The sequence below is a fragment of the Corapipo altera genome, unplaced genomic scaffold (genome assembly GCF_003945725.1).
Source record: "Corapipo altera isolate COAL_440 unplaced genomic scaffold, ASM394572v1 61411, whole genome shotgun sequence".
In the NCBI taxonomy this organism is placed as follows: domain Eukaryota; kingdom Metazoa; phylum Chordata; class Aves; order Passeriformes; family Pipridae; genus Corapipo; species Corapipo altera.
In genome coordinates this window covers 16,365,474-16,391,972 of record NW_020884875.1, presented here as the reverse complement: position 1 = coordinate 16,391,972, position 26,499 = coordinate 16,365,474, and the positions used below count along the sequence as shown (strand labels likewise).

General features: G+C 38.6%; 1 protein-coding gene across 8 annotated transcripts in view; it reads right to left on the bottom strand.

Annotated features, from left to right (window-relative positions):
* Nucleotides 1-26,499, bottom strand: part of KDM4C (lysine demethylase 4C) — a 260,368-nt gene that overhangs the window by 56,882 nt on the left and 176,987 nt on the right. For 5 of the 8 annotated variants that reach the window (XM_027634433.1, XM_027634438.1, XM_027634437.1 and 2 more), the window contains 2 exons: nucleotides 17,458-17,513; nucleotides 14,402-14,510 (listed from right to left, as the gene is read on the bottom strand). In XM_027634433.1, the coding sequence (XP_027490234.1) occupies nucleotides 14,402-14,510; nucleotides 17,458-17,513 (165 nt within the window). Of the gene's footprint in view, nucleotides 1-10,955; nucleotides 13,050-14,401; nucleotides 14,511-17,457; nucleotides 17,514-26,499 lie in introns of those variants that run through there. The other 3 variants (XM_027634439.1, XR_003526200.1, XR_003526201.1) reach the window with 3 other exon arrangements.

Below are 26,499 nucleotides of genomic sequence, written 5' to 3'. Positions count from 1 at the left end.
TAACAAGACTTTTTAGCAAAACCCACAAATTATCACTCTGCTTATGTAGAGTCTTTCCCTTTTCAAGTTTACTTCTCAAGATTTGCCATTTAGCAGATATTTGAAAAGTTTGAAGCTTTCTGTTTACATAAGAGGTAATTTAATTGCAAATTAAGAAATTCAGAATCCAGGTAATTCACCAAAAGCCCTACATGATGCACTCCAAACCTTCTCTAAGTTACAGGCTGTAACCTGCTGCACAGAATTACATATTCACATTCCTAATTATGTTAAAATAAAAACCTACCAAGGAATTACAATATAGAAAATCCTGTGCTTTATAACCTTTCCACAAAATAAAGAAATACTACTGTCTACACCCATAATACAGCACCAGCATCTATAACAAGAGCTGAATTTGAAAAGACTGTTAAAAATATTAACGTAGCTATTTTTTTGTTCACAGTGGTGGTTAGTCTAGAAAAGACTTTCTTTTACATATTTTATTCTTTAATCCCCTCATTCTTAAAATTTCACTATATTAGACTTTCTTGTTCCCACGTGTGAATTCCTTCTTCATGGTTAAATATGTGGATCCATAAAACTGATTGCTCTATTTAGCAATATCATCTCTTTTAGTTTTTGAGGGATCTCAGGATTATGCAATGCAGTAATCTGACCTTCCCATCAAATCTTAAGGAGAGCAGGAAGATTTTAAATGTCTAACAGAAGCTATACTTAAATCTAAATGATACAAAAAGTTCCTATGAAAGTGAAATCAGTGACATAGAAACACAATAAAAAACAATTCCAGGATGTGAATCTAATGACAAATGATCATTTTGATAATTTCTAAATGAAAGATATGAAATTTCTAATGAAAAACAAGAAACAACCCCTGCAAAAAAAAAAAAAAAAAAAGGAAACCATTACTTTCTAAATGTACCAAATTTTTTTAAAGTTTGAAAAAGAAGTTAAAGTCAAGTTTTAATTCGAACTAAATATTTTTGTTTTCTTATAAAATAATTTCCTATTTCCACAAAGCACTTCAATTTTTCAGAGTATAAAACATAGACACAGCTCTAAAGAAAATCCCAGGCTTGTAAGAAATATTTCTATTCTCAGTTAAAACATTAATCAAAAAAAATTAGGTGAGATGTTGCTAAGCTTTCAAACATGCTTAAAAGTACACTATGGTCATTCCTTATTCTTTAAAACCACCCTACAGAATAACTACACAAGTTTAAGGTCATCTGACCTCAAGTACTTCCCTGACTACGGGTCAGTAGAGCAAAGTGTCAGTTCAGCTCAGACCCATAAACCTATGCATAGTGGAAATTTCCACAATAAAACCTAACACAGAACACATTTTATGCTCAGATTTTGTTGCACTGAAGAAAAAAAAAATTAGAAACTAAACCACTCAAAAATTATAGATCTGGTCACCCCAAATGAACTACATGGACTGTAATCATCCCTCTGAGTAGCTTTATGTTATGTATCTTCTTCCTTTTGCTTAGATATAATGTTCACTTGCACTTCAAATTTTCTCTCTTTTCTCTCCATAATGATTAAGGTTAAAAATATTTAGCCATTAGCTGCTTTGCTTACAAAGTGCTGTACAGTTCAAGGTTCCATACTGAGTTATGTTTTCTGATTTAAAAAAAAAAGAGAAAAAGAAGTAAAAAAAAAGAAAAGAAAAATCACTTTGCAATATCAACCCTTCTTTTATACAGATGAGACATACTGAAAGTTCACCAGGTCTCATCCATAATCCCACTGACTGCTCACTAATCATTTAATCAAACTCAGGTTGACAAGCATCTTGATCTTAATTTTTCTCTTTTAAAGCAATCTGATAGCAAGGTATAAATATCTAGTATATCTCCCTTATTTCTATGTTGCTTACCTGTTTTATAATCTCCACGATTTCATTTTTTTTTCACTTATTTAGATAATAATTACGAAAAAAGCTTGAGTCATATATATTTGGCAATGCCTGTAATTTACTAGAAGCTGTCTAGGACAGCACAAAGCTCTAAATTATACAAATATTTGGTCAGCAAGTACTCCTCTGATACCTTCTTGTATGCGAGTCACAATTACTCGGCTACACAAACAAGGAAATCACCCAAAAAGACTGAAAGACAGCACCCAAAAAACTAAAGTAAACTGTAGTTCCCCGTATCAAGAAAGGTATCACTTCAAGAAAGACACTGAGGGGTTGGAGTGAGTCCAGAGAAGAGCAATGGAGCTGGTGAAAGGTCTAGAGAGCAAGTCATATGAGGAACTGCTGAGGGAGCTGGGATTATTTAGCCTGGAGAAAGGGAGGCTCAGGGGAGACTTTATCACTCTCTACAACTGCCTGAAATGAGGTAGTAATGAGGTGTGGGTCATCCTCTTCTCCCAAGTAACAATCCTTAGGACAAGAGGAAATGGTCTTAAGCTGTTCCAGGGGAGGTTCAGATTAGACAAAAGGAGGAATTTCTTAATGGAAAGGGTTGTTAAAAATTGGAATGTACTGCCTGGGAAGGTGGTGGAGTCACTGTCCCTGGAGATGTTTAAGGAAAGACTGGATATGGCACTTAGTACCATGGTTTAGTTGACAGGGTGGTAATCAGTCAAAGGCTGTACTCAATGATCTCAGAAATCTTTCCAACCTAAATGATTCTGTGATTCTGTAAGGGATGGTAGATCTTTTCTGTGACACATTCAGTAAACCTTCATTTCCTACATTTTCCATTAACCTAACAAGGCACATCCAGGTGAGAGCTGCATGTTTTCAATTTCTCTTTAAAAGCTCTCCAATTTCTACTTGCTATAATGATAGAATTTTCACTATGACTAATTAAAGAATTCGATTATTGCAAACAGAAAATTCCTAAGGGTAAAGAGACTTACATGACAGTTATCTCAAAGGTACCTTTCACAGTGACCACAGTATTTTTCAGATACATGGGGTGTCTAAAAACTATGATGTTGAACTGGAAAATGCACATTATAGGTTACACTGCAAGTTGTGTTATAGGAGCAAAATTAACCAGCCAGCAAACAGATATCAGTTATAAAAACCAAAGACCTCTCACAAAGATAAAAATACTCTTCCATGCTGATCAAAAAGCAAAAGGTTTACAACCAAAGGACACCTGCAATATAAGTCAAGCCTTATTAGGCAAATATCTGGAATTTCTCCAAAATCACTTAAATGCTGCCCAGCTGCAAGACTCTAATGCCTCTGTCATCAAGGAATTTATTTTTAATATTGCAGAAGAAAACCAGTAAGTTATAGACCAGATGGTTGGCTGAATATCATACAGAATCAGGTAATGTGAATTATTCTTCTCTGTGTTCCACTCTCATTCTCTCTTGTTTAAGAACATATCTTCTACTATTGCTCTGATATCAAAAAAGCAGGGGAATATATAATCTTTCAAATCCAGTTTAGGATAGCTTCTACAGCCTCTACTTGTGTTCATATACCCCTAAAACTGCCAAGTTCCACGAAGTCAAATTCTGTGGAATATGAAGTTAACATATTCATTATTCATTTTACGAACTCCATGCCAATCTATGTGTGATTTTGTTATAGCACCTTTGGACACACACCATTCTCTGCTGAAAAAAGCAGACAGTAACACTGACTCTCCACCAACAGATTTTTCTGTCATAGTGTCACTCTGTAAAATATAGGCTACTGGAGAAATTGGAAGATGATGTAGACTGCATTGCCATCCTTACTATGTTGACATTGCTTTATGACTTATATTTGTCAGACTTGGACAGGGTAGTCTCTCAGCTTGCCAAGTGCCCTGCTGTGATAAGGTGCAAGGAATAACTAAGCTGCTTAAGTTCAGAGCTGACAAGACAGATGTAATGCTTGCTAGTAATGAAAATAACACACAGCCATTCCTCAGGACCACACAGTTAAACATACTGGATGTGACTAGCAAATGATCTCACACCACTACGTACAGAAAACATGCCACTCCTCCAGAGACAAAATGTTGTTCTCTGTCAGCTGGGATAATTTAAAACACTCATCTGTAGTTGAAGCTGTGGCTGTCTAAGAGACCATACCTTCTTCTGATAACAGTGGGATCCAAAACAAAACAGCAGCGTGAAACAAATTACTGCTAAAAAAGCCCCACTGTAAACAACGGCAGGAAAAATCACTAGTCTCTAAAAGAATGTGCCATTTTTCCACTAATAAAAGTTTATCTAAAACAAATACCCTCATTCTTTTTCTTGGAAACTGAATATATAGAAAGCTCACAGAGAACTACTTCAACTTATAGAAAAAAAAGGTAAGCCCTGGCAGCAGCTCAGCCATTAGTTTTTTTCTTCAAAATGAACACTAACTTCAGTTACTTTAAATCCCCAGAATTTGCTGTGCAACTCAATTTATTACTTTCTTCAGCAGCTCCTTACAAATATTATTTCAAATAGCAGTCAGTTTCCTGAAGGAAAACCAGTATCTACTCATGTAGACAGGTTCTCAAGCTTATAACCTGACCTGGACCTTATTCCCTTTAGGGAACAGGTCTCACAGTAAAGTTCCAAGAATCACCACATCAATGCCTCATGGCACAGAACTTTAAATGAGGAAAAGGACAGGAAAAAAGTAGTTAAAAGTACTAAAAATATAAATTTATCCTCTTGAGAGCTAAACATTCTCACTGAATTGAGTTTTGAACTACTTCCTATTATGTCCAAATAATTAATTTATCAATTACTCATCACTGTATCCTTAAAACACATCAAATCTATAAAACAGCATAAGTAACAAGTAAAAGGGGATGGAACTGACTGTGCAGCTGGAGACCTATGATCTAATCACAATCACTAAAAGTTGTGGGACAAATCACACAACTGCAGCACTCCAAATGGTAGCTATAAACTGTTCAGAAGGGACAGGCAAGGAAGGAGGGACAGGCGATTTGCCTTCTATGGACTGATTGCACAGGCCTGTCTTTGAAAAACAACAATGAACAGGTCAAGACCTTGTGGTTGAAAATAAGAGGGTAAGCCAACAAAGGAAACCTCATGGTTTGTGTTTATTACTGGCCACCCCACTGAGAGGAGCCTGTTGACAAAACCTTCTAACTTACCTACAGGAAGCATCACTCCAGCACGTTCTGATCCACCTCAGGGACTTCAGTCACCCTGACATCTGCTGGAAAACCAGCTTGGCAAGATATAAGCAGTCCAGGAGAGTCTTGGAGAGCATCAAGGATAGTTTCTTAACCCAGGTGACACAGAGCCAGGTGACAGAGGAGAAGTGTTACTGCACTTGTCGCTTACTGTCACAGATTAACTAACTGGAGAGGTCAAGATCGATGGCAGCCTGGGCTGAAGTGATCACGCCCTGGTGGAATTCACCATCTCGAGGGGTACAGGCCAAACAACGATTAAAGTCAGTACCCTGAATTTTAGGAGCCTGAACTTTTAGTTATTTAAGGAATTAGTGGACAGGACCTCGTGGGAAACTGCCCTCAGGGGAAAAGGAGCAGAATAGAATGGGGAGATCCTTAAGAACATTTTTCTTAGAGCTCAAGAGCTCTCAATTCCCATCTGTGAGTATTCAGACAAGGAAGGCAGGAGACCAGTATGGCTTAGAAAGGATCTCCTGGCCAAACTGAAAGACAGGGAAAAGCACAGGCAGCAGAATCAGGGACATGTATCCTAGGAAGAATATAGAGGTTGTGTAGGGAAAGTTAAGTTGCAGCTGAAGCTGAGTTTGGCAGTGGATGCAAAGAATAATAAGAATGGCTTCTACAGGCATGTTGGTTAGAAAAGGAAGATTAAAAAAAAAATATTAGGTACTCAAAATTTTTTTTTGCCTCAGTTTTCACTAGCAACCAATCTTCCCATATCTCTCAAGTCCCTGAATTTCAAGATAGAAACTGGGGGAATGAAGTCAATCCCATTGTAAGAGACAATCAAGTTCAAGACCACCTGAGGAACCTAAACATACACAAGACCATGACACCCTATGAGATGCATCCCAGTGTCCTGAAGGAATCAGCTGATACAGCTGCCAAGCCACTTTCCATCATGTCTGAAAAGTCATGGTAGTCATGGAAAGTCCCCAGTGACTAGAGGAAAGGGAATGTTGCACACTTTTTTGAATGCAAATTTATAGGAGAAAAAAATTTCTTCCATAACCTTGTATCACCTTTGTGTCCAGAGTAAGATATTTTAAACTGAAGCACCACTGCAATTATTACCGGTATGATTTATGAGACCATAAAGTGGTATTATTCAATCTTCTAGAAATTTACCTTCTTATTGTATGGCCAGTCTTCGCGAATGAAGATTTGGGAAAGGTCTTTACCCTTCGAGCCTGCGCAGTGGATTTTTTAGGTGAGACACAGCGTACGCTGAGCTGAGCCCACCCTTTAATCCTAAGGTTCATCTACCAGGGCCGAGCGAGCTTGGACAGGGGCAGTGAGGTCCTCAGGACGTAGGTTTGTTTAGAGTGACCTTCTCTTAGGTGGATGGCCTTACAGGGTTGATGAGCTCCATCTGCCCGGGGGAGTTTCCCTGACCGGGAATCGAACCCAGGCCGCAGCGGCGAGAGTGCTGCATCCTAACCACTAGACCACCAGGGCTCCCCACCTTATTATCCATAAGTCTAAAGCAGTTTTGAATAAATTTTGCTGTGTTACTGACTACATACACATTAAATACATTTTTTTAAAAAACAACAGTCCTCAGCAATATCAGTGGTGATTACCTCATCATAAGTTTATTCTTTGAAAGTCCCCACTCCTTGTCCTAGCATCATAGAACAGTTTGGCTTGGAAGGGATCATTAATGATCTTCTAGTTCCAGCCCCACCACCACAGGCAGAGATACTTTTCACTAGACTAGGTTCCTCAAAGCCCCACTCAACCAACCTTGAACTCTTTCAATAATGAGGCATCCACAAGTTCTGTTGGCAACCTGTTCCAGTACTCTATCACTTCCATTGTAAAAAAATCTTCCTTTTATCCAATCTAAACCTACCTTCTTTCAGTATAAAACTGTTGTAGCTTGTCTTGTCACTGTAAGTCCTGCCTAAAAGTCTTTTTCTGTCTTTCTTAGAATTCCTTTTATGTATTGAAAGGCCACAGTAAGGTTTCACCTTGCTGTACTGATATCTGGAATTACCTCCAACCCAAACACAAAGGTGGTAAAAAATCATGGAAGAAGAGCCTTCTCTTCTCCAGTCTGAACAGCTCCAGCCCTCTGATCATTTTTGTCTTGGACCCATGCTAACAGATCCATTACTTTTCCTTGCGCTGGGGACCCCAGAGCTGGATGAGCTACTCCAACTGGGAGTACTTGCACGAGAGCAGAGTGGACAGGGAGAATCCCCCCTCCTGACCTGCTGGCCATGCTGCTTTTGATGCAGCCCAGGATGCAGCTGGCTTGCAAGTACACATTGTTTTCTTGGGTCCAGTTTTTTATCCCCTGTACCCCATGTCCTTCTCAGCAGGGTTGTCTTCAATTCATTCATCCCCCAGGCTGTACTGATATTTGGAATTACCTCCAACCCAAACACAAAGGTGGTACAAAATCATGGAAGAAATTTTTTCAGTTTTAAATTTACATTTAAAAATACCTTGGCTTTATATGTATTCAATCACTACATATACAAAAAAAGTAACGATATGCACTACCTTGTGCATGTAATGATAAGAGATAAGTTTTCCTGGATTATGCTGTCTATGAATTAGTTTCTTAAGATACAAACTTGGTGCCAGTTTTCTTTCTCCTGGTTTTCTAAAACATTACTTAAATTCTGTATACACTGGGCATATCTAATCCTTGGTAGTTACTACACTTATATCAGCAAACATGTTTATGTCACTCTGTGTCTTCAGACATTATTTATAGTCATGCATAACTAACATTTTCCATACCTTGCATAAGACTTGATAGTACGGTACCATTGCAAGATACAAATTGACAGTTTGCAATAGAATCTTGTTCATTGTAGCAATTTATTCTGACAGTATGTACTATACAGCCAGAAAAGTGCATTCTTCTAATATATCTATTAAAAATCTAATAAACACTGTGACTAAAGCATGCACACTAAATTCTATTTTGTACATGATGACAATGAGTCACTACATTTATAAGGAATTATATATTACAGTAATCAACTACTGTATCATTTTTAGTTTACCATTTTTTTTAAAATCAAGGGTGCCACTAAAAGCTATTTCATTAACAGTTTTAAAACAGTCTGAAAATATTTTAAAACTTGTCTCAAGATTTCTTTCTGTTTTGCTCCCATTGCCTGTCAATACGTGCAATGAGCTAGTTAACACATGAATGTATGTATGGTACAATGATTCTGCTCAATAGTCCTTCCAGCAATATTTTTGGAAATATTGAAAGTAATCAATACTTCTTTGTATTACCAGAAACACATAGCAACACTAGTGCACATCACTGCAAGTGGTTCTTTACTCTTTCACAAACACAGCTGCAATAGTTCTACTACATCACTGCAGTTTAACAAATGAATTTCATTGCACATTAGAACACAGAAGATGAGCAGCATCCTCAAATGTCTTTAATCCTTTTTGAGGTTCCATACATCATTAAAATAGAATGACAGGCAGGAGAATATTTGCTCGTTCTTTTAAAAGCTCATACACACTTTTGCTTTGATTCCATTCTTCAGTGCCATACCACTGAGAAACCTCTGTATTTTCAGAATTGATGTACCTTTCAACACTATAATCTCTGGCTTTCAAGCTCACTATTATTTGCCTTCAGGTGCAAATTTTAAAGTGTATAGCCTTCTAAAAAAACTTTATGGTTTCAGCCAGATACTGAAAGGCTTGTAGATCAGTCATCATCACAGTGTAGATTTCTTTTCAAAATAATGTTCCTCACTCAGAGTACACTTGTGGTTATACTCGGTTCACTTGTCAAATACAAATTTGAGGTCATCAAAAGCTTCAGGGCAACTTCAGCTATTCCAAAACTCATTTTCTACCTCTATTTTGTTGGAGAAATAGTATTTCAAATATAAAAATAATAGAAAACTCTACAGATAAAGAAACAAGGCATCTTAAGTGCATGTTTCAGTACAGCATTGCAGTAACTGCCTATAAGGACAAAGTCAATCTAATACCCAAGCGTTTTAAAACATCAGAAAACACCAAAAGGAGATAATGTATTTTACTACTGAGTTGATATGCATTCTATTCAAAACATGATCTTAGAGCTGACATCTCAAAATGTATAGGTACAGGGACAGATGTTAATGATTCTAAATGTACCTGTTGGTTTGAATTCCTCGGCCCTAGAGTAGGAACAGATTTCATTTCATTCCAGTTTTAAGTCCTATGTTTTATTAAAATAAAATAACAGACAAGAGAGTACTTACTCTTTCTTTTAAAGGCTGTGTTTATGTTTGAGAGGTCAGTCCGAATTTTTTATCCCCAGAGACTTTTTCATGCAGCTGTAATTCATATTTATAATTAAGCTGAGTAATTAACACTCTTTTGAAAGCAGAGACTATCTAGGTACTTGGGGAAAAGCTTTTCCCTTCCTGAAGTAAAATTGAGTTTTATCATTGACTTTGACACACAAAGGAATACAGCCTGTTTTCTAAGACCCAAAGCCTCATACATACAAATAGCCAAGGAAAACAGGTTTTCAAAAGCATGAGCATACACCCAAGCTTCTCTTGGAGACCCAAGGACAAATGGAACAAGGCAAAAATAAAATAAATAAAGCTAAACTCAGCTAGAAACCTAAGCTTTGTCTGCTTTGGATAAACTGTTAGACACTGTTAAACTGTGTTGGGATGGAAGCTGACACCACACTCATTTACAGCATAAATTCTCCTACAAATCACATAGTTGTTCCAACTTGTCATTAGCTGAAACTCTGCACTTCTGTTAGGAGAACTTTCATGTGTTCTCCCCCGATTCCATCAGTTCTCAGCAACTTTGCCTCCTTTTTATCTGTTCCTAACATTTTCACTGAGATTAGAAGGACTTACTTTGGCACTTGTGTATTTCCCATATTCATGCTTGTTCCATATGTCTGCTGTTGAACTGGGAGACCACTGGAACAGAGACCATCTGAACTATATGTCCACTAATCAGCTAGCACACTGTAGTTTATGTAACACATTGTTTTATAAGGTGTGATATGGTAAGGTATATCCCTCCAGCCATTTCATTTTAGAACCTGTGCTTAAACATCCATATTCAATATATTTGTTTCATAGTTTGATAATCACAAATTGTCATTCCAGGTGGCTATTTGAACTCAAAGTGTCTGATGGATGTGACCAACCAGATTGAATACAAAACACAGGAAGAAAGCCTGACTCTCTGACAAAAGAGACCAGGACAATCTTACTTTTTCATTCACTTATACTTCAAAAAAATAGAAAAAGTATAGTCACAGAGGGACAACATGGAGAAACTACAGATTATGGCAACTTTGTGGAATGCTTTCCACACTGAAGTTGCCTGGGAGGTCTTTTGCTTTCACATGAAAATTCAGCTAGAGTCCAACAATATCATGGGTGTACACCCCTAAAATAGAAGTGATTTCAACAGAGCATATCATATTCTTTTCTTTCACATGCCCCTATGAAAAACAAAGCAGATAAATCTTCTATTTAGAGTGTTTTCATCCACTGGCATTAAGGAATAATTTTCAAGAGAATTAATTTTTAATGAAAATTTCACTGTCGTAAATTTTCAGCAGTGATGGTACATGACATATAACCTATTGAAAAGAGCTAGAGAAATAATAAACATTTTGGCATGCTACAAAAAAACACTAACCTGCAAATGTGAGACAGTTGCATAAAACAATCTTAAAGGTGTGAGCTACTTTAATACAAATATTGATTTTTTACTCTAGAATAAATGAGTATATCCTGAATATCTAATAATGGAAACACTGACAGGAGACATACTGATTCCAATCCAAAATTTCCAGTGAATTAAAACTGTTTAACAGCAATCAGTACACATACTAGCTAAGCAATACAAAACAGCCTACCAATATGTTCAAGTTTGCACACATGCTTTTTAATTTGTGAAAAAAAAAAAAATTGACTTTTTATTTCCTTTGATATTCTTTTGGAGATGTTACATCAAAGATAATGTTGGCTATGCCTCTGTGGATCTCTGAAAACAGCAGATATTCTGATTATTTGGGTTTCTTACTATTTCAAGAGGGAGGAAGAGAGAGGACAAGGATGAAAAATGTTTAAAACAACTAGAACCATTTGCTCCTACATTGTAATATCTAGTTTTGGTATGGCTGTATGCTAGAATGTAATCTATTCCTTTATATTTGTTTTCCATTTTGTTTTGCTCATTTAAAAAAAAAAGTCAACAAAACACATCCTAAATATCGTAAAGAAGAGGTAGCACAGTAGGGCAGCCCACATTTACTATTAGCTATTCCATGCTTTATCATAAAATGGATTATAAAAATAGGTTCAAAAATGTATTTTTAAAAAATTATTGCTTATGAAGGCTCAGTATCAAGAAACAATGCACAAAACCCGCCTTTGTTCTGGCAACTCTCTGGCTCTGAATGACAGAGAGTGGTGAATAACAAATAGGCTAGCTGCAAAACAGGATTTGGCTGCTGAATAGCAGCACTGACAGTCCCTATAATTTCAAATGGCAAAACTGGCCTGAAACAATTGCTCACATATCCCCGGAGCTAACTCAAAGTGTACAACACTTGGTATGCTTTTACAGAAATTAACAGCAAGACAGACAGCATCAACTGTCTACTTCAAGGTAAAGGGTAAATGATAATGGAGAGGAACGAAAGGTAAAGACGGAAGCTGAGCCAAGTATAGACAAGAAAAAACAGGCATTCCTAGAGAAAGAAAAAAATAAATTTGCAGATAATTCCTGGGGTTCCCTCTAGGCAAGGTACCCAGTGCTCAGTGGGTATGAGAGCTTAATTGCTATTCTGTAGCATCAACAGTCATGAAGCAAACACTACCATAAAGATCACATTTGATTTGAGAGTGACGTGGCAGATGTACACAAGGTTACTGACAGCAAACTCTTCAGAGAAGTAGGAACCCCATGTTTCAGGAAACAAGAGAAATGTTTTACAAAAAGTATCTAAAACAGAGGGCTTTAGAGAAAATACAAAGTAAGTATCCATGAAATTCCATGGAATATATGTATATATTTATTTTTTAAATATAGAATAACACAATATCATTCAGAAGAATTAGTTTAGCTAGGGTATTCACTGTGATACACAGTGGAGTAAAATCATCAGATACAGTAAATTATTTGCAACAAAAGCCAAAATGTAAAAGCAGACTGCTGGTGGTTTTATGGCAGACTTTTTTCCTGCTTCTTTACCCAAGAAGCAACATTTTATCGGTCGATTGACATTATATCATTACAGAGACTTTCAAAATGGTCAAACTGCCTACTTCTCTTAAATTAGTACGAGCCTAGCTATTTCATTACAAATTTAATGTCAGAAAAGAAATCTTGGAAAACTAAGGTTTAATGTGCTAACCAGGATTATAGTGCTTCCCTCCCTCACAGTAAGACTGTCTACTACCTGCAGCATTACTACACTTATGGCTGTTATGAAGTACCCTGCCTCTCATTTTTATTGTATTCAGCTGAATTTCTTTTTCACAACATTCATTCCACTCAAATATACAAACTCTTTTACTTTAAAAAGCAGTGTTCAGGAAGGCAAGTACTCTGTTTCTAAACAGCCATGTACTGGCAGGAGACTATAAGCGCATACACAGCGTAATACAACCTGTAGTGGTTCGATGTCATTTTATAATTGAAGGAGGCATCAAGAACTGAAAAAGCACTAAGCCCTATAAGCAATATTCTTTTCACTGAAGGAAAAAATACAAGTGTTCAGTTTTGCGTCCCTCACTCCAAGAAGGCCATTGAGGTGCTAAAGCAAGTCCAGAGAAGGGCAATAGAAGAGCTGTGAAAGGTCTGGAGAGCAACTTTTATTTGGAGCAGCTGGAGTTGTTCAGCCTGGAGAAAAGGAGGCTCAGCGGGAACCTTATCACTCTCTACAACTACCTGAAATAAGGGTATGGTGAGATGGGGATCAGTCTCTTCTCCCAAGTAAAAAGCAGTGAGACAACAGTAAATGGCCTCAAGCTCCACTAGGGAAGGTTCAGGTTGGATAAAACAAGAAATTTCTTCACTGAAAGGGTGATTAACACTAAAAGGGTGAAACAGTCTCCTCAGGGAAGTGGTGGAGCTACCATCCCTGGAAGTGTTCAAAAAATGAGTTGTCATGGCACATTGTGATAAGGTACGCACCATGAGCATGGTGTTATTCAGTCAGAATTTGGACTTGACGAACTTGGAGGTCATTTCCAACCTTAATCATTCTATGTTTCTATGATTTCTGTGTTTTCAACCCTTGAATTAACAATTTTCAAGCAGTCACCTTACATTTTTATAGTATGTTATATATATACTCTTTAGATATGTCTTTCAAATTATTTTTAAAGGACTTGTGAAAACCAAATTTTAAAATTTTGAGCAAAAATTCATAACAGATTGCCATTTGAAGGACAGGCTACCAATTTTAAACCACTCTGAGGTTTAAACCACTCCACTTCCACATTTAGAAATGCAGTTACAAAAGACAAAAGCTAACAAATGGAATGAAAGTAAACTAAAATAGAAAAAAAATATTAATAGTTCAAAATAAGTGAGTACAAGCTAAGGTAGACCAAGAACTATATTGGAAACAGTGTGGGGCAGATCCAGAAGACTTATGCTTTCTCTAAGGCTTTGAATGGGCCACTAATTACTCACTTTCTACCAGACATTACAGTCACGCACACAGTGACAACTTAAGTAATTCATACGTAACATAGCAAGTATATTGCATTTATGCATATCTTCTGCTTGGGTACATCAGTTTTCTTGAACGACACTCTTTATTGTGTGATTTGTTTTATGTACATTTTTCAATGTCCAGATGGTGGAGATACAATATAACAAACAGATCATACATCCTTTTACCTTCATAACTAGTTCATTAAGGTAAAAAGTCACAGTAAAGAGACGTCACAAACATGTATTGTGTAATATTCCCAGTCTGTTCAGGTTTCATCACCAGTAGAGTTCCAAAAGTGAAACTTCCACAGTTGACATTGATCAAGTTTGTTATTCTTTTTTTGCGGAACAACAGGTTTGAATTACTTTTAATAGAACACCAAAGACTGTTAACAGTGTTAATGAATTGCCACTATGTGTCAAAAGGTCAATCTTAATGAAAACCTGGTTATTTATTCCTTACCTTAAACATGGTTTACTGCACTCTACGTTGCAATAATCATCACAATTCAGATTTTCAATATATTTCAAATATTGGAACACCTTAACAGCAAAGCATATATTAATATACTACTCACCAATTTTAACCTTTGCAAAGGTATTCTGCTAGTGTCTATCGGAGTACGCTCTGTGACATTACCAAATCTGACTTCTGGGATGGCAATTGCACATATTACATGTGCCCACCTGTGAAAAGTGGCAAGTCAAAAATACCACCAAAAAAACCCATAGAAGTACAAGTGTTTCAGATGTTTCATTACTTGCTGTGTGTTTTGTTTTTTGCTTCTGTTTTGGGGTTTTTTTAAAGGTATCATCTCTATTTAGTTCCTTATTAGGCTTTCCTAAACTTCTTCAAAACATTTTAGCAAATGTTACACCACCACCACCACTTCGTTTAAATACAATTTCAGACTGATGTCCTGTTGCAACACTTTTTTAAGCACCTTTCACTTTCAATTAAGTGCGAAGTTTTCGTAGACACAATGGCATAAAAGCAGCAGAGTGATCAGGCTATCAGTGCAATGACCAACATGAACTGGATCACCTTTAGCAGTGAAAACACTTGCAAGTGCCTAGGACCAATGCTACATGTAAGACTTCAGTGTAACTTCAGGAAGTTTGTCAGATCATTCTATGTGCTTCCTATATTCATCAGAAAGCATTGCTATTATCCTCCAAATTCTGTTTCAATACATAAATATCAGAATAAGAAAGGCTAAATGAAACTTTAAAAAGTCTGAAATTAATATTGAAAGTTTATGTTTCATGGAGTAAAAGAGAAGCTAATGACATTCTTATTAACAAAGAGCAGCCTTCTGAGATCACTTCTAAAATCTTTTAGGGATAGACAAGTAGTAAATCTGAAGAAGGGAAAACATTTCTATTCTTTGACTCATATTTGCTTTATTCCCTGTCATTCACTGTACATCTGGTTTCATTACCCCATCTGCTCTATTTCTCTAAGCCCTGAATGCTTGCCTCATTCCCCTTTCTGTAGATCTCCAAGAGACACATATTATTTGAGCATCTTAGCAGATTAACAGGAATGTGGTCTGAAACTGAAGAAGATGGAGGGTGATGCAGAAAATAGAAATAATTTCTCTTTCCTGCAGTAGAGAAGTAGTATTTCAAATAAGTCATTGACAAAAACATCTAAAAAAGTATAATATGACACTCAACAACTAAATATAAACTGCTGTCATGTGACTTCAAAGTTGTATTCATCAGAGTGTGAAATAACAGCTTTATATAAAGATGTCATATCAATTAGCAAGTTACAAATTCAGCCCAAATAAAAGCAGATAAAGCTTGCAGATCTATAATTTTATTAAGGTGACAGCTTAGTTCATGTTTTAACTTAAAGAGTCCTGCTTTAAGACTTCTTTAAATTTGTAATAACACCCTTTTTCTCTTCATTGCTGCCTGCCCACCTGCTAAACTACAGTCTTACCATCTAAGCTTTATGGGACAGAAACGCTGTAAATAAAATAACTCTTCAATCAATCTTTACCCAATCATTTATACTCTGACATCTCTCAACCTAACAGACTCAAAATAATTGCTGTGTTCTGCTGAAAAGAAGGAATCTCAACTCTCCTATATGGTAAATTGTTTCCTGCACACACTGTGTTTGATACATTAGCTTTTAAATATAAGTAGTACTCATACCTCTCACTAGTTTGTAAGGAGCAAACAAGGAGCAAAGGGAATGCACATGTTAGATTTTACACTTGTTGGAAAAAAAAGACATATTTGTAACATACTTTTCTGAAAAACTCAAAATCTTGGAATGGTAGCTAAAGCTGAAAGATAGATGAAAACCTCCACAATGTATAACAGCTATAAGGTATTATGGAAACAGGAAAACAGGAGTTGAACTGCTTTTACAGAAATTCCATTTCATAAATCTGTAACATTAACCTACAGAGTGACAGAATGTAAAGCCAAAGATTTTATGTATTGTTATACAAAGAAAATCACTTTATGTAAACCTCTGTGGATTTTTTTTCTATGAATAAATCTTATGAAATATTTGGAAAAAATTTCAATTGGTTCACAAAAAAAGATATACATATTTTCAAAGGAGCAACCTGTAATCAATCAACAGCAAATATTAAAAAGGGCATGAGATATTTCCGTCATTTTTTTTCTTTTTTTTTTTTTTTTTGTGATTAAAGCAAGTATCAAATTTAGGGGAATTTAAACTAAAAATCAGATGAGAATTTTCATGTACTGGCCAAAAGCTCCACTGGAATGGTTACGATATTAATGCTTTTTGCAGGTGAGATATGGCCTGAGTTTCACATAAAACCTTCTACTAACTGAACAATTAACCACTCATGCAATCCAATGCAAATCATTGATAAATAAATTCTTTCCTGCTAAGCAAAAAAGAATGTTGTACCAAGATCATGTCTTACCACTGCATTCCAAAGCATTAAAGAAAGAGTCTACATGATATTGCCAAGCTACTAAAATAACCTAATTAATTATGAAATTCTAAATGCATGAAGACTGTTGTACTATTGGGCTTGACAAAATATTAAGCTGAGACATTTTCCACTTCAGCTTTTAGGGTTACTTGCTATAGTGTCTGTCATCCAGATACAATAAAAAATATTGATTCTGTTAATAATACAATGTCATCAACAATACTAATTTTGATAGTGTGTGCTATAAATGTATTTGAATAAAAAAAGAACTATTTCAGAATTGAAAATTATTTCAGTATGATTAAAATTAATGAACTGAAAATACTGGTTTTAGAAGTTCAAAGGTATTGTATGGTAGTTTTCAGGAGGAAAGAGGAAAATACACTTTGGTGTTTGGTAAGACTTCCTCATGCAGACAGGGACAAATGAGCTCTCATTTACTTTCTCTACACAAAGGCCAGCAGATTAAAATTTGGAACAAGTAAGTGCGTGCAAATACTAAAAGAAACGTACATTTTACTATCTAACTATTTCACAAAATGCCAGTGGCACATTTGAATAGCAGTAATTTTAGTTCTGCAACAATTCAGCTTCAAGGGACACTGTCAAGTAATTATGTTTACAAATGCTTTGCACATGGGAAAGGATTGGGAATAAAGTAAAAAATAAGCACATACAGTCCTGAAAAATATATTACTTACTTTTTGTCAGTAGTTTGCTTCAATGCACCACCTCTCAAATTGCAGAGACAACATTCCTAAAAATAAAAATAGTGTAGGAAAAAAGTTAGCATTATTTTCTGTTTAAAAATCAATTTTATTTAGCTGATCTTGAGGATAAGCAAATTGCTAATGTATTTAACTAGTGGGATACAAACTGCCACTTATAAGCATGGCATTTCCTTACAAGGGGAAAAAGGATACAGTAACAAAAAGAGAACTCATATGACTTAAGAAAAAATATTTAAGTATTAATCATAAACAAAGTGACATAATCACTTTGAAAGTGATACTAAATTAAAAATACCAAAACTTTCAACCAGAACTGCCATAGAAAAGCTGGAATTGTCATACATATTATACAAGTAAAATGAAGTGCTACGGCACATAATTAGTTTAATAGAAGTTACTGAGAAACTGACCCATAAGCTATTGATCTAATTCAATTTTTTTTTCTTTTTCTTTTGCTGCAGTATACCTTCACTGCTTTGATCATCAGTACAGCTCCAGTTCTTTCAGGGTACTCAGCAAGGTGTTTCAGTGGTTCCCAGATAATATGCCAAAAGACATGGCTTTTCCTACCTCTACTTAAAACTGAGCCTTTTAACAAATACAGTCTTTTCCACTTTTTAACCCTTCACTTCCTCTCTTCAGTCTCCTCCATTTCTGAATCTATTCTTTCCCTTTTTCTTTTTTTTCCCCTTGGCCCTTGATAAGAGCAGATGAGAAGGTATTTCCAATGTTATTTATTTTCCTTCCTCTCTCTGTTTTTCTGGTTTCTACAAATAACCAAGTGTACAAAATGGAGTCAAGATATACTGTGACTGTATACCCATACATGAGCATGTCTCCTGAACCTCTACATTTAAGTTGCCCTTCCAGGAGAAAAAAACCATGCAAACAAACAAACAAAATAAAACCAAAGCATAATTCTGAAGAACTGCTATGTAATACTCCAGTCTACCTTACCTTAAAAATTCCAATAATGAAGAGTATCAATGTCTGCCAGAAATCTGAATGCTATATTACATTTCCTATGAAAATAACCTTTCCTAACTAGAAGCAAAACAAAAAAAAACCAAAACAAACAAACAAACAAAAAACCCAACAACAACAAACACAAAAAAAAACCCCCAAGCAACCAAAAAACTCCAGTGGTTTCTTGTGACAATTGGGTCCTCTTTGCAATTTAAGCACATAAAATTTGCCTTATCAACCAAACCCATGGAGAGCAGGTAAACCATCCTGTTACAGAGTACCCTTTCAACTATTTAATATTACTGTAGAGTTTTAGTGAAGTGAATTGAGGTTCATTATTTTATCCACAACAGCCTTAGGATGGGAACAAACACATTCCAGATCACAGTTCCCTTTGCAAAAGTAAACACTGACTATTAAATCAGGAAGCCCAAAGGATCAGAACAGTAACTCAAATGGAACTGAGCAGTAACAGATACTTTCAGCATACAAAGAACTGAACATTACAGGGCTGCTATTGCAGTACTGCTTATAACATTCAATAGCCTCTTCGAGAGAGGAACAGCTCAGATGAAGGACATCATTGCATAGGAGTTCTCCATTCAGCTGTTGGAGAAGGTGTAGAACTGTTCCTTTCAGGAACAATATTGCTATTCATATAGCTGCATCTTTGTCAGGTTCTCTTACTGCATCTTAGGAAACCTGTTCTAGTATCAAGTACAACACAAAACAGAAGCTCACTGGGAGTGGAGGGGCAGTGAAGAGAAACATGGAACTGTTAAGGTTGGAAAAGACTTCCAAGATCATCAGGTCCAACCATTAACCTAACACCAGGTCCATCATTAAACCAGGCCCCTAAGCACCACATCAACATGTCTTTTCAGCACTTCCAGAGATGGTAATTCCACCTTGAGGTCATTTCTTCTTCTTCTTCTTCTATTGCTTGTAACTTGGGAGAAGAGCCCAACAACCCCTATCTCACCACAAACTCCTTTCAGGTAGTTCTAGAGAGCAATAAGTTGTCCAACGACATCTTTTTCTCCAGGCTAAACAACTTCAGCTCCCGCAGCTGCTCCTCATAGAACTTGTACACCAGACCCCAGTACTGAGCCCTGGGGAACACCACTGGTGACGAACCATCAGCTGCATGTAACTCCATTCACCATCACTGTCTGGCCTGGCCATTCAGTTGTGTTTTCACCCATCCAAGCCATGAGCAGACAGTTTTCCCGGAAAATGCTGTAGAAGACAGTGTCAAAGGCTTTACTAAGGTCCAGACAGCCAAAATCCACAGCCTTTGCCTCATCTACTAAGGTTGTCACCCTATCGTAGCAGGAGATCATATCATCTTATATCAAAATTCATTATTTGAATAATGATGAACTTTTCCTGCTTCTAATAAGTACGTTTCACTTTTAAGAAAAATCTTCACTTGATCATGTGTTGTATAACTTATCAGTGCAACTAGACTGAGAAGCCAAGGCCCCAAAGAAATTCCACAAAAAAATTAAGCTAAAATTGCACTGGAATTTAGGCAGAAGTCATAATCTTTGCCTACTAACTACAGATTTTCCACATTAGGTTAAAAAAAAAAAAAAACAAGGTAGATAACTATTACCCTTATGCAGCACCTATAGGAACCAAATTTAATCTCCTCTCACAAACCACTTATAAAAATCTTTGGTGAGTAGAAAATGTTGGTGGATAGTTGTTCACTGTCTGCTGGACACAGGTTACAAGAAATTAGATCCCTAAGAACTTTTAAGTTTCACCAGTGTTCAGAGCAAACCCAGGCAGGTAGGACCAGAGGCTTAAAGCCCATTAAAACTACTTTTGTTAATCATGGCTGCATTGCAATACACTGTCCTATATTCAGGCAACATGGCTATTACTTTAACTCCAGCTTCAACACACTGCAAGTAGTGAAAACTCAGAGGATTTCATATTTACAAAGACTAATATTTCTAATAAATGTATATTAATCACGGATGGCAGTGAAATCACACTAGCAATTATTACCCATGTTATTATCCATGAAGGGCATAGATCTGTTGGAGTGGGTCCAGAGGAATGCCACAAAAGCAATCAGAAGGCTGAAGCACCTCACCTATGAAGGCTGAGAGAGCTGGAGTTGTTCAGCAGGGAGAAGAGAAGACTTTGGGGAGACCTTATTGTGGCCTTTCAATAGTTAAAGGGAGCTTATAAGAAATATGAGGACAATCATTTTAGAAGGGGTAATAGTTTTACATTTAGATGAGCTATAAGGAAAACGTTTTTTTACAATAAGGGTGGTGAAACACTAGAACAGGTTATGCAGAGAGGTGGTAGACGTCCCATCCTTGGAAACATTCAACATTAGGTCACATGGGGCTCTGAGCAACTTAACCTAGTTGGAGATGTCCCTGCTTATGGCAAGGGATTTGGACTAGATGACCTTTAAAGGTCCTTTCCAACACAAATTATTCTGTGATTCTATGTTCTCACAGAAGAAGAGAGCGTCTGTGCACCCCTGTGCGTCTGCTGTCAGCCTCTATGTAAAAATCAGGATAGGAATGGATTTCATTATAAAGTATCACTTTACAACATATCCAATCTCTGATTCATTATTACTTTGCAAATCCTTTAAACAAGTAATTTTGTCATTTGTATTTGCATTAAATAATAATTTCTTAAGTACATTATTTTATACTTATCTAAATTAAATCTTAGACCATTTATAATTGCTCATCTCCTTTAAAAATCTCCATAACATTCTAGAATTACAAGAGACCTTTCTTTCTTCCAGTATCTGTATAAAATAAGACATCTCCATACAATTTGCAAGCTTTAGCACAGTAACGTTCATTTCATCTTTCAGCTTTTTAGTGGAGATGATGCATTTTTTTTTAATAACAATACAGACCATATCCACTGTTTCTGGACCAAATGCTTTCCCTTGCTTACCATGAAACACTTTTGCAATCAGCAATCCTAATCTGGTCTACTCCTTTCTCTGTTTCAATCACTTCTCAGACTCAGCTGCGAAAACTCCCCTCCGAGGAAGCATCAAGACATTCATAACAACTTACACCATCAAAGATTCCTGAAGTATCCCGTGACTCCCAGTATTACATCATACATTGCAAAACTTCCCACCGCAGGATACTAGGCATTACTACCTGAACCTGAGCATATATAACTCATGAAATCTTTGAGTTTTGTGGACTTCTCCCACCAGATCAAGACCCCGCAAGACCGTGTCCATCACTTCAACCAACAGACATCAAAATTACCAAGTCTCACTGCTGGATTCAATGGGCGGTGACTATATAACTTTGTACTTCTATCTTTTCTCTTTCTTTTCCTCATCCATTTTCCTAAGTGTTATTTCTACGTTTTAATATTGCTGTATTACTGTAGATAATAACAACCAAAACAGCTTCATACCTGTTTTCCTTCACAACCAAATTGTTCTAAAACAAATCCTACATATATGTATTTATAAACACTGATCATTCAGTGTCACTTCATTCTAATCTGCCCCAAGGGATCTAGTAACAAGAACCTGGGTTACCCTTGCCTTCTGGGGCAGGTCATAACACATGGATAAATACTACACAAACCCTAAGCCTGTCCTCAGTCATTTATATTTTAAAATGAATGCATTAGGTTATCTTTGAGTATTTTTTACAGTCTGCCAAAATTCAAAGTCATATTGACAGTAATGTATACAAAAAGCAGTTTTCACACTTCCATATTTGCATACTTACTTCATCAGCAAAAGCACTCTGTATGACAGGAAGCTGCCTGACACAGCAAGGCAACAGAATTCAGCCAAGCCATAGCAGAGGGACACGCAGTAAGTTATCTAATGGTTATTTTTATGGAAAACTATGAACAAGCACCACATGATCCCCCTTCTTGTTAAACTGCTATTCTCCTTTTGCCTCAGGCCCTGTAAATTGCAACGTCATCGCCAAAGAATTATTTTTATTCAGTCAAAAAAAAAAGTTTAACTAATGTCAGTGGATGAAGACAGGGTAAAATAAAATACATTTTATCACAGCTGTTCGGGTCACTGGCTGCACAGAGTGTCTGAGCCTCGTGTTAGTATCAGAGGACAGTGTGAGAGACACCTGCATATGATACGAGCAGGTGAATGATTTGCTGTGCTTAGCAGCAGAGCTCAAGGAAGAAGTGGAGAGGCTAAAAAGCATTAGGGAGAGTGAAAGGGAAATAGACCGGTGGACCCTTTTGACCCCAAAAGAAGTCCAGCGGGAGACAGCGAAGCCCTGCCCCTCCTGCCATCAGGTAGATGGAGCCAACCAAGTAGATGGGGGGGAATGGAAACAGGTCCCTGATCAGAGAGGTAAAAGAATAGCCTCCCAACCCCCATCACCTCCCACAGTGCCCTTAAAAAACAGGTATGAGGCCCTGGACCCAGAGAGTCAGGCAGAGGGCAGTGAAGAAGAGGATCTGTCTGGAGGGTCTCCCAGTTGCACCCCATCTACCAGATAGACTACAACCACAGCTATAAAGAAAAAAAGAAGGGTAGTTCTAGTTGGTGACTCCTTTCTGAGGGAAGTTGAAGGCCCTATATGCCAACCATATGTGGCTTCCACAGGGAAGTCTGCTGCCTTCCCAGGGCCTGGGGGAGAGATATAGGTAGGAGACGCCCTGAGTTAACCCAGCCCTCTGATTATTATCCACTGTTGGTAGTCCAGGCTGGCAATGATGACATTAATGAAAGAGGTAACTTCAAAAGGACTTCAAGGCACTGGGTCGATTAGTTAATGGGACAGGAGCACAGGTGGTGTTCGCCTCAGTTCCTGCAGTAGCAGGGATGAATGAGGAGAGGAGTAGGAAAGCCCATCTTATCAATAGGTGACTAAAGGATTGGTGCCACTGGTAGAATTTTGGTTTTTCAACCATGGGGCAAATTCTATGGTACCTAGCCTGCTAGGGACAGATGGGCTTCATCGATCTTGCAAGGGCAGAGAACTCTAGCCCATAAGTTGTCAGGGCTGATCAGGAGGGCTTTATACTAGGTTTGAAAGGGGAAGATGTTGAAACCAGGCTCTCCAGAGATGAGCCTAAGGGTGGAAAGCCAGAGTTCGAAGTGAAATCAGCAGCCCAGCTGAAAGGCATGTACACCGATGCATGCAGCATGGGTAACAAACAAGAGGAGCTGGAAGCCATCGTGCAGCAGGAAAGTTACGATGTAGTTGCCATCACAGAAACATGGTGGGATAACTCGCATAACTGGAGTGGGTGGCTACAAGCTCTTCACAAGGGACAGGCAAGGCAGGAGAGGTGGATGGGTGGCTCTATATGTTAGAGAGTCTCTTGACTGTAGAACTTGAAGTCAGTAATTCTGGATTCCTTTCCCCATCCACGGCGTAGGGCAGCCCAGTTCTAGTTCCGTTTCCATCTGAAGAACCATTGCGACGTTTTGAGGGATGGGGAAAGGGAAACTCCAGGGGTATCTTTAAAACCTGTTTAAACCACAGTTTTCCCATATAATGCAGGTTTAGTGCCACAAGTAATTATAATGTTGAGTGCCTGTGGATCAGAATTGGGGGAAGGACAACAAGGCTGACATCCTGGTGGGAGTCTGTTATAGACCACCCAACCAGGATGATGAGGGTCATGTATTATTCTACAAGCACCTGGCAGATGTCTCAAAATCACCAGCCCTTGTTCTTGTGGGCGACTTTAACCTTCCAGATGTCTGCTGGGAACTTCACAAAGCGGAGGAGAGGCAGTCTACGAGATTTCTAGAGTGCGTAGACGATAATCTCCTGTTCCAGCTGGTAAATGAGCCTACCAGGGGTGGGGCCCCGCTAGACCTGCTGTTGACAAACAGAGAGGGATGGTGGTGGGAGATGGGGTGGTCAGAAGCTGGTGGGGCACAGTGACCATGAAATAATAGAGTTTTCAGTACTCAGGGATGCAAAACGGGTCATCAATAAAACTTCTACCTTGGACTTTCAGAGGGCAGATTTCAGCCTACTCAGAAGACTGGTTCAGAGGGTGCCTCGGGAAACAGCTCTTGAAAATAAAGGGTTTCAGGAGGGATGGACATGCTTCAAGAAGAAAGCTTTGAATGCACAGGAGTAGGCTGTCCCAGTCTGCTGAAAGGTGAGCCAGCAGGAAGGATGGCCAGTCTGGCTGAACAGGGCGATTTTGAGGGAAATTACGGAAAAAAGAGAGCTTACCGACTATGGAAAAAAGGGTTGACTACTCAGGAAGAGTTTAGGAATATAGTTAGGTCATGTAGAAAGAAAATTAGAACAACTGAACTCAATCTAGCCACTTCTTAGGGATAATAAAAAGGGCTTCTACAAATACATCAACAGCAAAAGGAGGGGCAAGAAAAACCTCCATTCTGTGTTGGACATGGGGGGAAACATAGTCACCAAAGATGAGGAAAAGGTTGAGGTACTTAACACCTTCTTTGCCTCAGTTTTCAACAGTAACACAGATTGTCCACAGGACAAGTGGCCTCCAGAGCTGGTAGACAGAGACAGGAAGCCAGACAGCCTCCCTGTAATCCAGGAGGGAAGAGCTGGCGATCTGCTGAGCCATTTGGATCCCCACAAGTCTATGGGACCAGATGGGATCCACCCAAGGGTGATGAGGGAGCTGGTAGAAGAGCTCACCAAGCCTCTCTCCATCATCTACCAACAGTCTTGGCTCACTGGGGAGGTCCCAGATGATTGGAAGTTGGTGAATGTCACGCCCACCCACAAAAAGGGCTGCAAGGAGGAATCGGGAAACTACAGGCCTGTCAGCCTGACCTCAGTGTCCGGCAAGGTTATGGAGCAGATCATCCTCAGTGCAATCACAGAATACCTACAGGATGGACAATGGATCAGACCCAGCCAGCACAGGTTTAGGAGAGGCAGGTCCTCTCTGACCAACTTGATCTCCTTTTATTATCAGGTGACCCACCTGCTGGACGAGGGGAAGGCTGTGGATGTGTCTACCTGGACTTCAGTGAAGCCTTTGACACCGTCTCCCACAGCATTCTCCTGAAAAAGCTGCAGCCCACGGTTTGGACAGGGGCACTCTGCTGGGTTAGGAACTGGCTGATGGCCAGGTCCAGAGGGTGGTGGTGAACGGTGCTGCATCCAGTTGGTGGTTGGTCACTAGTGGTGTCCCCCAGGGATCAGTGCTGGGCCCAGTCCTGTTTAACATCTTTACTGATGATCTGGATGAGGGGACTGAGTCCACCATTAGCAAATTTGTGGATGACACCAAGCTGGGGAGGAGTGTCAATCACCTGGAAGGCAGAGGGGCTCTTCAGAGGAATCTGGAGAGACTGGAGGGTTGGGCTGATTCCAACAGGATGAGGTTCAACAAGGCCAAGTGCCGGGTCCTGCCCTTTGGCCACAACAACCCCCTGCAGCGCTACAGGCTGTGGACAGAGTGGCTGGAGAGCAGCCAGGCAGAACGGGACCTGGGAGTTCTGAAGCTGAACATGAGCCAGCAGTGTGCCCAGGTGGCCAAGAAGGCCAATGGCATCCTGGCCTGCATCAGGAACAGTGTGGCCAGCAGGACCAGGGAAGTGATTCTTGCCCTGGACTCGGTGCTGGTGAGGCCACACCTTGAGTACTGTGTCCAGTTCTGGGCCCCTCAGTTCAGGAAGGATACTGAGGTGTTGGAGCGGGTCCAGAGAAGAGCAGCAAGGCTGGTGAAGGGACTCGAGCACAAGTCCTATGAGGAGAGGCTGAGGGAGTTGGAGTTTAGCCTGGAGAAGAGGAGGCTCAGGGGAGACCTCATCACTCTCTACAACTCCCTGAAAGGAGGCTGTAGCCAAGTAGGGGTTGGTCTCTTCTCCCAGGCAACCAGCAGGAGGACAAGGGGACGTGGGCTCAAGCTCTGCCAGGGGAGGTTTAGGTTGGATATTAGGAAGAAACTTTTTACCAAGAGAGTAATCAGACATTGGAATGGGCTGCCCAGGAAAGTGGTGGATTCAGTTCCCTGGAGGTTTTTAAGATGAGACTGGATGGGGCACTCAGTGCCATGGTCTAGTAACCACAGCGGTAGTGGATCAAGGGTTGG